The sequence below is a fragment of the Boleophthalmus pectinirostris genome, unplaced genomic scaffold (genome assembly GCF_026225935.1).
Source record: "Boleophthalmus pectinirostris isolate CB_2022bp ecotype Guang Dong unplaced genomic scaffold, ASM2622593v1 HiC_scaffold_12, whole genome shotgun sequence".
In the NCBI taxonomy this organism is placed as follows: Eukaryota; Metazoa; Chordata; class Actinopteri; order Gobiiformes; family Gobiidae; genus Boleophthalmus; species Boleophthalmus pectinirostris.
The window spans coordinates 22,980,759-22,994,667 of NW_026571018.1; the positions used below are offsets into that span (position 1 = coordinate 22,980,759).

Below are 13,909 nucleotides of genomic sequence, written 5' to 3' on the forward strand. Positions count from 1 at the left end.
ACTGTTTCTATGAACACAGATGAAAGCAATATTACCAGTTATAAATGTCAGACGCCTAACATTACCTTTAAATGCACTTTGACAAATGAGAGATGCCAACGCAATAATGCTATTTGAATTATATATAGCCGTAATGTACAGCAAATTACTGAATAGAGGTGTGTCCTGCTGCCTGGCCTCTCTCCATTTTCCTTTTTAAACTTCTCTGTACTATGTCAATACTGCATTTCAAAAGATTAATACACAGCATTTTCAATAGATGTAACTCTGTGTGCCCACATGTTAATACTTAACCGATATTAAAATAGACTTTTACTTCACACTTAAATAAATCATTCCATTGTCTATTCTGATTAAAGTATTTGCTTAAGAGGACGAGAATAACCTTACTAAACTCACAAGCTACCAATTCCTCAAAAGACAAGATAAAACAATGTGCAAGGCAGGAGAGATGTTATTAATACTCTGGGCATAAAGAGTAAAAATACTACTTACTATACTTTGCGTTGTCCAATTTGGAAGGTAATATTGTTCATTAGAACTACAAAATATACATTAGCATATACACTGCCAAAAAAAAAATTATTTGTTAAAATTATCTCTTTAACTGTTTTTTTAAAGCCCTTTAAAACATATGTATTAAGGCTGTAAGTGGTGCCTTATCATATGTATGAACTGAAACGATTAAACAGGCAAAAAAAAGTGCTGAATGCATACTTACATTTCCATGGCAACTAACAGACTAAGTGAAATGTCATCAATTTTGGGCGGGAATAGCAGTCTTATAATCAAGGTACAGCTGGCAAATCAATGTTCAAATTAGTCTGGGAGCATGAGAAAAAAAATCCTGAGTCAGTTCTCACACTCCCAAAATGTATATCAGATCCACTAGTGGCCAATAGAGCTCCTAACACTGGAATTACCATTTATTTTACATTTTTTTGCAAAATATTTATCAACTATCTTTTAACATGAGGGATATTGTTGAGGTTGTAGCACTTTTTCTAGGCTTTGTTAGCTGGATTTTAATTTTTGTTTCATTAGAGGATCACTACTGGAGAGAGTCCACTCAAGATGGCAGTGTCATTTTAACGTCTGCAATCTACGAGAACCTGTGGATGTCTTGTGCAAGTGACTCCACCGGGCTGTACAACTGCAGGGATTTTCCTTCACTTTTTGCTCTGCCAGGTAAGAAACATGTATGTCTTTTTTATGTTTATTTATATTGATTTACTTTTGTCAGAGAAGACTCAAATGAATACAGTATAAGCCAAAATGTGAAAAATGTCTATTTGAAATATGTTGGCAGAATGGGCTGTTTAAAATGGTAAAGCTTTGCTTTATATGCTTTATATGCTGAGTGTGCATATTCTCTCTAGTAAAGACAAATCAGGATAAGGCAACACAAACTGATGGAAGATTAGTTCTTGACATTTGAAAATCATGATTTTGTTTTAAACAAATCAATAAAAACAAAACAAAAATGCAGGAAAAACATGTTGTCAAAGGCACAGTGTTATATTGTCTATTTGTGTCATATACATAAGATTCTCTGGATGGGCACAGTTGACATAACATAAGGCAGGAAATACATCTACCAGAAAATATATTCAAAATGAATCAATGAAACTTAATGTAAAAGTATTCTGAATACTCTGACTGAAACATGTATGAGAATACATTATAAAATACATTTTAATGCAGGTATTCTGTATTCTGTAACTGTAATTCTGTAAATACATTTTCAGAGTATTCTTCCCAAACAGATTTGTAATTAGTAAAGCAATTGCACAGATCATAATATTCAGGAACACCAGAGTGATAATCATTTTTACAAGCCTCCTTGAGAAAAATAAATACAACATTACAAGTATCACTGGTAATTTAGTAATGAAATGGAAAGAATACAATTTCTAAATACAGTTTAAAATTAATGCTTTATTGCAACTTGCAGCAAATAAATACTGTTAAAGACATGCTGTTAAGGACTGTGACGCATCATATGCTCATTACTTTGAGTATTTTTGATTGAGGATTTTCTCATGGCATATTGCATTGAGCTTTATTGAGTAAAGGTACAGTGATAGTTGCTGTTAGGGCATGGCTGTGAGAGGCAAATAGTTTTATCTGTGAAGCTGGTCATCTGCAGGTCAGTCACTCTGCAGCCTCACGCTGAGACGTTTCCCATCAGCCCCCTGTGTAATGAGGAGCACACGAGACCTGCATCTCATCAATAAGAGTTTGATAATCTTGACAGACTGTTCAAAGCAGGTGTCAGGATGTGACTAATGACTTTGGGTATATAGACGCCAGTGCAAAGGTTGGATTTTTCTGTTGTCTCTCAAGTTAAGCAAACATTCGTTTAGTCTTGAAAGAGGCTGAATAGAGAGGAGAATAATGGGGAAATTATAAGTTGGCATTAATCATTGATCTCAGGTTTCAGAGGACTGTTTCTGGGGATGGGAGAAGCACTCCGACACTGCACTGCCAAACAAATAGGTCAGAGACTGAATTCACACAGAAGGGCTGTTTGAGTCTGTAAAACTTTCTTTTTAACTTGGAGTGTAAAATTAGGCAAAAATGAATGCCATAGTGGAGGTGTTTGCATTCTTTCTTGGTTTTCTGGGCTGGCTGATGGTTGGGATTGCTCTGTCTAATCGAAACTGGAAGGTGTCCACAGTGGAGGGTAATGTTATCACCACATCCACCATCTACGAGAACCTCTGGATGTCCTGTGCCACAGACTCGACAGGAGTCCACAACTGCCGTGACTTTCCATCATTACTGGCACTGAATGGTATGTGCTTCAGTGATATAGTGAGTTTATTTATTTATTAATAGCTACTAATCAGGCTCCAAGCCAAAAGACTGGTGATAAACATGCCACTGATGATTGCAGCGGAATAATGCTGTTGTTGTCAACAAGGTGGAACAAAATAGCATAACTTGTTTAAAAAAATAAATAAATAAAATTCTGTCAACTGGACAAAAGTTTTATGGTGAAGGCATTTTGCCGCTCATCCAAGTTGCTTGTTCACTTCTGGTCAGATATCGGTGGACATTGCCTTATATCTGTTTGTTTGTTGATTATTTTAGATATATTTAAGCTGAGTGCAGTATGATTCATAATAGTATAATAGACTATAATAGTCATAATAAATAGATAACAGTTGATAAGACTGACTTATAAGAATGAGACCAGGGTCTCTTTTAAGATGATAACTGAGAATATAAAAGAACTTCTCTCTTATCAACAGTCATTTTATTTTTATTTGATTGTAAAATGCAAGGGTTATGTTTTTGAAAAGGTCCAAGTAGCTATCTTGTACACAACGTTATACTGAATGTATTCTTGAGAGATACTGTTTTTCTATACTTTTACAATAGTACTTACTGAAACAGGTAAGTTAAAACTAACCCTAACCTTAACGTGTTACTGCTATGTCTGTGTGCAGGGTACATCCAGGCCTCACGGGCTCTCATGATTGCATCCATCGTCTTCGGGACATTTGGTCTTGTAGCGACTCTGGTTGGAATGCAGTGTTCAAAAATCGGAGGAGAAAACTATGTCCTAAAAGGAAGGATTGCTGCCATAGGAGGAGTGTTCTTTCTATTGCAAGGTAAATACAACAATATCTTAACATTAGGGATTGAATCGGTTGGGCACATAGTAAAGTCTCACTCTTACTTAAAAAAATCATTTCATCTACAGTATTTCAGTGCAGTCTCGGTTGATGTAAAAACACTTAGGTCTGAAACTCTGTGTTTACAAAAGCTATCACTGAATGAGTCACTTGTTCACAGGATTATCTAACTGAGCTGTGACACAAAAGCCTACACCAACCCATGTTTACATTGGTCTATTTGATTATAAACTACATGATATATATTTATCTATAATGAGTAGTTTGAATGGAAGAAATTGTTACTAATGAAGTTAAACATAAACAGTAACACTTCATATTAATACAAGTATTATTGACATGATTGAAGAAAGTTGACTTAGTGCCAGGAGAATGAAACATGGGTCACCAATGGATTCACCATATTTTCTTATTTAAGAAAATATGGTGAATCCCAAAGTGAGTTGCTAATTCTAATTTTATTGCTTTGTTTTTTTTGTTTTTTTTTTAGGAATTTGCACCATGATTGCTGTGTCCTGGTATGCAGCCAACATCACACAGCAGTTTTTTGACCAGTTCTATCCAGGGACAAAGTACGTCAAATCATACTAATACATTATATTCATAAAGTCGCTAAATTACCTTCTAAATCCCTAGGTATGAGATTGGAGAGGCCCTGTACATTGGTTGGTCTTCAGCAACACTGGCCATTTGTGGAGGGGCATGTCTCCTGTTTGCATGCAAAGGAAAGACAACAGATGAAAAAGTGTAAGTGATCTACAAATAAAATATATATAATACAAAAACAAAACAAAAAAAGTGATATTTTGTCATCTTTGATTACAGGCCCTATCCGTACCAGCCATCCTCTAGAGGCCATGTCTTTTCAGTTACGGCACCATCTCAGTCTGTGCCCAGCAACTATGGGAGAAATGCTTATGTTTAAAAAGTAAAAACAAAAAACAAAACAAAAAACACTGCATTTGCTATTGTTTTCAATTTATGTAATATACAGAGGTGAGCTTTGATTTAAATAAAACATTAAAAACACAGACAAAAACAATCAAACAAAAACTATAATTTTGATTTATAGCACTGTATATTCAGGTCTTCTCTCAACCATGTACTTTTCTGTTATGTTATATTTTGCTGTTTTATATTTCCTTTTGTGCAATTTTGTTTTGTGTGTCTACCATAAACAGTTACTGGAGTTAATGACAATCCAAACCATGAGAATTCCACATTTAAGTTACAGCCAAAAAACTGAGATTTTAACCTTTTAGACTTCATGTGTATTGTGTTATTGTTTTTATACATAATTAATAAAGTAACAATAAACATAGATACTTCTTTTGAGTGCAATTTGTAAAGGATATTTTGAGTAGCTATAGCACCACCCGGAGGCAATTATAAGGCCACCCATATTACTTAGCTAAATTTAGTTCAATTGTACAACAGAGGCTACACATGATGGTTATTGTTATGATTATTATGTCTTCTTTGTTTGTGAGTGATAAATGAACAAGGTTTTACCATGTATATTACAATTTTGTATTTATTATAAAAGAAAAACAAGCTTTCATGTCTTAAGAAATGTGGCCAAAAATCACCAGCTTAATCTTGAGGAGCTTCCTTCACCAAGTTATCAAGACTTAAGCCATCAAATCGTATAAAGTGCCATCCTTGGCTATCAGTGAGGTCCTCCGCCCCTTTAGCGGCGTAGAAATCTCGGGCTTGAGAATTCCAGTCTAAAACAGACAGCTGGAGACGCACACATTGCTTCTCTACTGCAATCTGAAAAAATACATTAAGAAGGTTGTTGTTACAGCTAACCACACTTGAAAATGAATGATTAACAATCTAGTTAAAAACAGTTTACCTTTGCCACTTTGCTCATCAGGCTTTTGCCAATGCCATTACCTTTAACAATAAATATCAAATAACTTTAAAGCTATCGCATTGTATATATATGTATGTTTATTATTGTGATCTTGCCTCCATTTTCACCTCTGAATTCAGGCATCACATAGAGGTCTTCAATGTAAACTGTTCTTCCCTTCCATGTACTGTAAGTGTAAAAGTAAAGCGCATATCCAACTACTGTGTGACCTGTAATTCCAAAATACACAGGTTTATATTCTACTTTAATTTTTAGATAGGAATAGTTTTTAATGAAATCCTATATACCACATTTAGATATCTGCTCATCAGACACCTCAGCAAGGAGACATTCAAAAAAAGGATTTTGACAGAAACCATCACGTTCCAGCTCTGAAACATAATAATTAGAAGATTGATTGACTAAAATGTTAAATTGTAGTAACGTATGACTACATTCAAAACTGAGATCTAAAAATCTGCCTACATCTGGCCATCTGACCATAAAATTGTAAAGAATGAGATTTATAATTTCACTGTTAATTTATCCCATAAATAATCCCCCTTTAAAAACAAAACATCACCCAAATCAATGGATAATGTTCACATTTCAATAAGGAGTTAATTTTACAACAATGTGAGCAGTAAAACACACTTTACATGGTTTGGTCTGAATGGCTCACCCCTACCGAAACCAGAGGTCAGAACTTCAGATGCCCTCATTACTTAAATGAAACTTATTTGTATAAACAATTACTACATATACCAAAGCTTGAAAAAAATCATAACTATAAATAAATAATAACATTAATTTTTAGTTTTAACAATGACCCCAGTGGGTGTGGAAATCTATGACCACAACAGGTAGCCTATTATTAATGAACCTGTCAAATTAGTTATTCACTTGTTGCAAAAACAGCAAGTGTATTTCTGTCATTAGTGTCTTTTTTGGAGCAGGCGCAACATCGTCAAGTTACCTTGGTAAGAAATCTTTACTTGGTCTGGCATTTTTTCAAAAACGGCCAGCTCCTGCAAAATACAAACACATTTTCTTGGAAGAGATTTGTTGTCATGCAATAATTTACCATCTGAAGAAATGCAACGTTAAGTTTAAAAATTACCATGATCATTCGTGCAATGTCTTTGCAGTCTTCTTTTCTTGCAGCTCGTATTTTATAATTCATATTTGTCCACTTGCTTTCTTATAGCGTTATATCTTCTAAACGTTCAGGTAATTCAGACCGAAACGAGAAGAAAAGTGAAGACTGCAAACTACGGCAAGAAATGGACATCCGGCGTAGATTTTTTTTTACACGCAAGTAATTCTGGGAGTTGTAGTAATTATTTGGAGACGGTCTTTACAGCTTAAACCATCACTTAAACCATCATTACTTGACTATATTTAGCTAAAAATCATACCCACTTATTTATTCACAAACAGACAAAATGTGTTTATTTGGTGTAAATTTCACCTGAGTCGAATAAATGTTCTGTTTGAATGGAAAAACTGAATGAAATCTGTTATCAGCCCTACTTCACAAGATCTCGACTTTTCCCCCACTTTTATATACAAATACCTCCACACCTGACTAATGATGAATGGGACATCCGGCATAGAGTTGTTTTACATGTAAGTAATCCTGAGAGTTGCAGTAAAATGAGTCTCATCTGAACAAAATTACTAATCCACTTTTATATCCTGTCTGTGCTAGATGATGTCTAGGGAATACACAGGCATAACTGTTCAGTTGTTTCACCAGAAATAGAAAAAATATTTTATTTTTGCATAAGATTCAGTCAGTCACACTGTAAATCGCTGCTTGAACATGACACTTACATACAAATAAAAGATGCACAACAGTCATTCACGAAAATGTGTCATTGATACAAAACAAATTTGGAGTAAAAAACAAACAGTAAATCTATAATAATAATAATATACGAAGAGACCATGTAGATGACAGTTTCTACTGGGTATTATTGTATTTACAATTTTTGTCATAATTCTGCTCTGTAAGACAGTTCAGATGGTGTCCATTGAGAATTCTGAGATAATTTTGTGTGTCCAGCTGCACCAATGTCTTAAAATATTAAAATGTGTGTGGTGACTGTGTGTTTGCTCCAGGAGAGTCGGACCGGTTGATCCCTGGATCTAGAGATGAGGAAATTGAGGTCGAAAGCACTGAGCTTTTAGTCTCCAATGAAGAAGAGGCAGATGTCGGTAATGACACAACAATGTATTTCTGTAGAGGCCTAGATGCAGTCAATGCAGACCCACTTCCAGACTCTAGTTTTACTAAAGGCTGCAAGGTAGATGAGGCGCTGGGAACCGTGCTGGTGACTGGAGAGGCTGTTTGAGAAGAGCTGAGGGTAATCACCTAAAAGAAAAAAAATGTAGACTTGTGCTTGATTTGCCAAATTGTCTTATTTATCATCTAACTGGAGTATAAAGAGAGCATGAGGATTTAACGCCTCATTTCAAAAATGAGAACAGTTTAATGGTCAAACCTTTGTACCTGCTGAGTAGAAGCAGCTCCTGCACTAGTGCCCATCACAATGTACTTGGTGGCAGGTGGAGAAGGCTGAGAAGGTGTCCCAGGACGAGGCGACATCAGTGTTAAGGAACTTGGGACCTTGATGATGCTGGGAGTTCGAGGTCCTGTCGATCCACTTAACCCGGTTTGAGAGACTGAGAGGGTCGGCCGCGGCTGCAAAACAAATAATTATTCCAAATAACATAACACCGTAACACATTACTGTACAATTTATTTTATAGGCATGCAAATTTAAGAATTTGTACTAACTTGTGTGATTGTTAACGTAGTTCTGTTAACTTGCTGTGCCTGGAGTGCTGCCTGGTTTCTAGCCTTCATTACATGAGAGCAAAGCATTGGTCCAAGGTAACCATAGTCCACACGGTATTGTTCAACATTATCAGGTTGAGGACGGATCTTTGCAATAACGCTGGCACAGTGTTTCTTAAAAGAAAATGACAATTTGGATTGTTGGATTAATAAATATTATGCAACTGTCATTTAAAGGTAAGTGATAAATTACCAGTAAAAGGCTTTGAACATGGTCAGCTCCTATTTTATCAATATTGGAAATCACCGGCCCTTCCATCACTGCTTTGATGCGAGCACCCTCTACAGCAAGCCGAGGAAGAATAAGTGTTTTAATCACCTGCAAAGACAAAAGAGAAGACTTTAGTCAATAAAGCTGAAAAAAACTCCAAAAAAATTAATAAAAATAATACTCACATCAGGACCCAATTCCGCAAGTCCAGCAATGCAGCCATATCGTGTTGTCCACTGGGTTTTGTCGTCTAGCAAACTCTGGAAGATACCATCCAGAAAAAAAAAAAAGTGTTTAAGCTATAAAAACATAACCAACCCACTTACATGCCTATGTACTAAATGTATGTGATTTCCACATAAAGCTCTATTTTTTTTTTACCTTTGTAAATGTCTTTGTGATTCGAGACTGGATGTTGTTTGTTGTTGTACTGAAAGTTTTACAGCTCTGAGCCATTAGTCGAGCAGCAAAATCTCGTAAGGCCCAGTGGTTGTCAACATCAGGTCTCAAACACAGCTGTTTACTTACAATACAGGTAACAACAGCTGGTATGAGCTCATGCAACTACAAGCACAAAGACAATGTTAAAAAATATTTTCATAGTAAAGTAAAACTATTTAATATTTATTGTATGTTGCTTTACTTACATATTTCTCCAGGTACAATGTAGGGTTGTCCATTAGAGCTTTAACCATTCTCATCAGATAAATTAGGAGAGCCAAGTTGTTTTGTACCACATTTACACGGACCTTTAAGACATTGAAAAGTCAGACATTCTCAAGCGTACTTTCTTCCAACAACAACAAAAAAATGCACACAAGATCTTCTTACCCCTTCAGAAATAAATGTGCTGAATCTTGGAAGCATCTGGTACAAGCCTGGATCAGTTGCAATACTCTGCAATGCCTCCTAGACAAAGATAAAGTACAACATGTATTTCATATCCAGGAAATGGTATACAACAAAACAACAACAACAACAGCTGGTGATGACAACTTACAGCCCTCTTTGCTTCACAGGAGCCAACACACGCTTCTGTAATTTCCTTGTAGTAGAGCTGCTGCTCCACTGAAAGCTCATGAGTGCTACGTGGCTTCAGCCTGATCAGTCCCTTCTCTTTTCCTTGAAATTGATACACAAATATATGGCATATTTGACAATTTAGATCTAACATCAGATACCAAATTTCAATCAATTGAATAGTTACAGACTGACCTTTGCCATCTGTAGTTGTTCCGCCTTGACCTTTTCCCTGAATAGCGCCATCCTCTTCCTGACCAGGCTTGACAACTTTGAGAGGTTCTGTTGATTCAGTCTTTTGTTGCTCTTTTGATGCTAATAACATTAATATTAATGTTACATTAACAACAGTGATTTGGGAGTCAAAACAGGTGGCATTGTTATCAGGACTAACCAGGAGGTGGATTTTCTGGAATTGATGGCTGCATTCCTTCAATACTTAACCAGTGAGCTGGATAAAATAATAATGCATGTTAACCATTTTGAACATTGTGAAACTTGGCTCACTTTAGTATGTTGTGTTTACGAGTTACCTTTTAGGGAGACATCAAGTGGGACTCTGGGGAGTGGTGTGTTGATTATGTCGCTGAGGTCAACTTCTTTTTCTTCATAAAAATGTAGTTCCCTTCCACCACCACTTGCAAAACGAAAAGGAATAAACTCTTGGGACTGAAATCCATATAGGGGCTATGGAAAGTCACAAAATAAAATTAGTAAACAAAGCACATCTCAAGTATCAAAATGTTAAACCACATGTTTTACTTACCTCAACATTCTTGAGTTTTAGAGCATTATCTATATCACTTGTGGTTAATTTCCGTCTTTTTCCATGATGCATAAACTTGAGTGCATCCTATAAAAATTGTACATTTGTCATAATTAAACACATCATGGATTCATGTGACATGATATAATTTACCTGTGCAATTTCTTTTATCCTGTAGCTGACTTCTTCACTCAGGGCAACACAGCTATCCTCCTGGAGCTGTCCCACACCAACAGACTCTGCCATGGCTTTCATGGACTCTGTGGGAAGACTGACTGAACATTGCTTCTGACGCCGTTCCTCTGCCATTTCCACTGCCAGAGAAATAAAGCAACAATTAGTATCTTCACAATGCAATCACAAACTGGCTTATACAGTGGACACAAATCACAATGCATGTATTGGAGAGACTAAAAGTATGTATTCATTATTATTCATAACAAAAAAATCACAAATAATAGCCATTGGTTCATAAAATGCAATTACCTAAATAATGGTTTTGCTTCTTAAAGTTTGACACAATGTAAAACATGAAAAATCTTGTATCATCTGTTACCGCTACTATAAACAAACCTAATTCAGTAAAAGCGGGCTTGCCAGTCTGAAGGAACAAGAGGCTATAACAAAAATCAAACAAACCCGGCCTTACAGAATTTGATTTTAACTTTAAACGTACTACTGCATAAAACGCATTTTAAGTCCAAGCAGATTTTTGCCTACAGATCAAAATTTTAAAAGTAAGTTAGCTTTATTGCTAGAAAGCTAGTAGTAGCTTTCTATTACACTTACCTGTTCAAGTTGCGCTTTGTTTGCTTTTAATCCGTAACACGAACAAACATAAACAATTGCTGTTAAGATGTCATAATATGTTTGTTTTGCTGAGCCAAAAAAGGACAATGAACTTCAATCGCATGTTATTAAAAGTAAAGAAATTGTCGTACACTGAGGTTAGCCCTGTTCTGAATCAGCGCCTGTGATACGTCGCCATTTTGAGTTCCGGTTGAAAGATCGCGAGGAAGCCATAGAGAACGGGAAGACATGCAATGACCAATTTACAATTTACATTAGAAAATAATCGAATAAATAAATAAATAATGCCACATATATGTATAATTTGAGGTCTAACATCAGTATAGATTTTATATGCTATAAACGCCTTTTTGCTTATTTTGCTGATTTTGTGGCCGGAACTAACGATAGAATAATATCTCCCCGGTAACTTTATGCAGTAGGAAACACTGTACCTTGGCGTGGAAGGGCATTTCAAGAAGTAAACATGTATAAAAGCGTAGTGCGGAATTTGCTTTCAGGTCCGAACACCTTGGTTAAATTCTCTGATGCTTTTGCTTTGGCATTTAAATGTAACAAATCTTCAGCGGCACATCTTAGGTGAGATTTTATTCTAATGAACCGGCTCGTCCTACTGAGGTTATTCTCATGCCATAACATGATGTTACATATTATGTGTCTGCGTTTTTTTTTTTAGTTGATTAAATCAATAAAGTAACATGGCTTTGTTGTTATTGTTGTTGATTTTGATAAATAATAATTGATATGCAAAACCTGTAGCTTTTAAGTATAATGTTCTTACGGTCTGTGTTTTTTTTTTTTTGTTATTTGATGTTACATTAATTACTGCTTTATTTCAGATTGACAAACAAGGTTGGCGCTAAAGGACTCAGAACATGTTCAGCTCAACATTGTGAGAAGACTGAAGCTCCTTCAGATGCACCAACTAAGTGTAACTCTTCAGATAGTACACCTAACGTAGACGTTGTTAGAAATCCAGCTATAGAGCCAACTAATGAAAATCCTCAATTGGAAGTAAAGTCCACAGCGTTGATACCAGATGATGAAAGTGCCACACAGTCCCAAACTACAAGTGAACCATATGCAACAACACCTGTAATAGAGAAGTCCAGGAGTGGGAAGGAGGGTCTTCTGAACCTACTTGGTGCAATGAAAGTAGACATAACTAACAAAAGAAAGCTAAAAGGATTGAAGGGAAGACAAGAAATTTCTACCACACCAAAACCAAGACCCAACTCCTTGGAGAGCACTATTACAATGTTTCAGAATGCTACAGTAAAAACTTCACAGCAAAAGTAAGAAGAAGAGAGATGTAGTACTTTCAGTGCCACCTTTGTCCATTATTTAATATTTAATTTTTTTAGGGAAACTCTGGCTCCGGACCTTGTTGCTGCTGCATCAGCTGCAGCCTCCACTCTCCCTAATCCCAGTCAAGCAGAGTCTGAGCTTCTTCAGCAACTGCGCCAGCATGAAACTGAGGCACAAAAGAAAGGAGATAGGAACAATATTGGGTTGGTTGAGTTAAGATGGTTCACATATTTACTTAAGAACCTAATTCAATTTAGAATACTGATAAAAATTGTATAGAAATGCAGTTTTGGAAATAACATAATTTAATGTATTTACAGGGTAATCATAGCAGAAATGAAAATAGGAAAGAATCCAAATCGATTGAATGCTCGGCCAGCTAATCAGATTAGGTTTGATGATGATGGCCGAGGTTACACACATGAAAGAGGAATCGCTGGTGAACTGGATAGCGTTCGAAAAAGGTATAATTTAAAATTAATTTTTTTGTAAAAGGCATCTCTAATTTTTCATGTCATATTTCATTAGGAGAAACCTATTTACAGTGAAGAGACTGAACATTTTCTCTCCAGAAGTAACTGCTTTACCCACAGATGGTAATCCCGAACTGACCACTGACTCAATGTAATAATTCTGTAAATTTTATTTCATATCTAATAACAAACTGTTTTAATTTAGAACGGATGACTTTATGGGATATGGATTATGCAGACAAATTATCTACAGTGACCAATCATATGCCTCGTAATGGTTTTGAGGAAATGATCCAGTGGACCCAACAAGGGAAAATGTGGCAGTATCCTATTGATAATGACATTGGTAAGAAATAATTTTGTTTAATTTTATTACAAGTTGATAATAATTGCACTTACTTTTTTTTAACCCATAGGCTTGGAAGAAGAAGCTAGTGTACCATTTCATGAGCATATTTTCTTGGAGAAACACTTAGAGGAGGGTTTTCCACGTCAGGGGCCTGTTCGTCATTTCATGGAGCTTGTGATTACTGGTTTGTCCAGAAACCCACACCTGACTGTCCAACAGAAGAAGGAGCACATCTCCTGGTTTCGAGATTATTTCAGTCAAAAAGAAGAAGTGCTCAAGGAGGATGATGTCTATCTAAATTAAAAGTGGAGGATGTTTAAAAAAAGGCAAAAGCACTGTACTGTTGCTGACAATATATTTTTTGTTGATGTCATTTTGTTAATAATTATAAAAACAAGAAGAGTGCATAATGGAAAAATACCTGTCTATGACATTGGTCGAGATGTATACCATAATTAAAACAATCTCATTTGACATGTAAATTTCAATTTGTACCACTAGGGGGACCATCATAGCATGTTACCAGTTGAGATTTGGTGGGACGTTCATGGTCCATTAAGAGAGTTGGAATTTTAATAGGGATTATAGAAGTTGATGTTGTTACTGC

General features: G+C 35.8%; 4 protein-coding genes across 6 annotated transcripts; 2 read left to right on the plus strand and 2 right to left on the minus strand.

Annotated features, from left to right (window-relative positions):
- Nucleotides 1–1,535: 1,535 nt before the first annotated feature.
- sat2b (spermidine/spermine N1-acetyltransferase family member 2b) lies at nt 1,536–6,787 on the minus strand. Of its 2 annotated transcripts, XR_008631591.1 has the most exons (8): nt 6,623–6,787; nt 6,479–6,530; nt 5,811–5,894; nt 5,631–5,732; nt 5,503–5,543; nt 5,234–5,417; nt 4,483–4,544; nt 1,536–4,353 (listed from the first exon to the last, which is right to left on the minus strand). XR_008631591.1 is itself a non-coding variant. In XM_020923150.2 (6 exons), the coding sequence occupies exons 1-6, from the start codon at nt 6,683–6,685 to the stop codon at nt 5,238–5,240; spliced, it is 522 nt and encodes a 173-aa protein (XP_020778809.1). In that variant the 5' UTR covers nt 6,686–6,787; the 3' UTR covers nt 5,161–5,237. The 2 variants fall into 2 exon arrangements, 1 of the variants encoding a protein (XP_020778809.1); XM_020923150.2 differs by lacking the exons at nt 1,536–4,353; nt 4,483–4,544 and having other exon boundaries at nt 5,161–5,417.
- Nucleotides 2,581–5,077, plus strand: LOC110158620 (claudin-15-like). The gene is made up of 5 exons (XM_020923129.2): nt 2,581–2,797; nt 3,456–3,620; nt 4,135–4,216; nt 4,281–4,391; nt 4,470–5,077. The coding sequence occupies exons 1-5, from the start codon at nt 2,581–2,583 to the stop codon at nt 4,567–4,569; spliced, it is 675 nt and encodes a 224-aa protein (XP_020778788.1). The 3' UTR covers nt 4,570–5,077.
- Nucleotides 6,788–7,244: 457 nt separating the features above from the next.
- taf6 (TAF6 RNA polymerase II, TATA box binding protein (TBP)-associated factor) lies at nt 7,245–11,379 on the minus strand. Of its 2 annotated transcripts, none has more exons than XM_020922993.2 (15): nt 11,152–11,379; nt 10,516–10,676; nt 10,363–10,449; nt 10,130–10,283; nt 9,991–10,047; nt 9,792–9,911; nt 9,577–9,698; nt 9,408–9,485; nt 9,224–9,325; nt 8,958–9,140; nt 8,762–8,836; nt 8,559–8,684; nt 8,306–8,479; nt 8,018–8,209; nt 7,245–7,879 (listed from the first exon to the last, which is right to left on the minus strand). In XM_020922993.2, the coding sequence occupies exons 2-15, from the start codon at nt 10,669–10,671 to the stop codon at nt 7,592–7,594; spliced, it is 1,914 nt and encodes a 637-aa protein (XP_020778652.1). In that variant the 5' UTR covers nt 10,672–10,676; nt 11,152–11,379; the 3' UTR covers nt 7,245–7,591. The 2 variants fall into 2 exon arrangements, with proteins under 2 accessions (XP_020778652.1, XP_055004430.1); XM_055148455.1 differs by having other exon boundaries at nt 7,744–7,879; nt 8,010–8,209.
- Nucleotides 11,380–11,569: 190 nt separating this feature from the next.
- Nucleotides 11,570–13,776, plus strand: mrps31 (mitochondrial ribosomal protein S31). The gene is made up of 7 exons (XM_020923123.2): nt 11,570–11,751; nt 12,012–12,467; nt 12,537–12,683; nt 12,801–12,944; nt 13,009–13,076; nt 13,159–13,299; nt 13,370–13,776. The coding sequence occupies exons 1-7, from the start codon at nt 11,639–11,641 to the stop codon at nt 13,603–13,605; spliced, it is 1,305 nt and encodes a 434-aa protein (XP_020778782.1). The 5' UTR covers nt 11,570–11,638; the 3' UTR covers nt 13,606–13,776.
- Nucleotides 13,777–13,909: the final 133 nt, after the last annotated feature.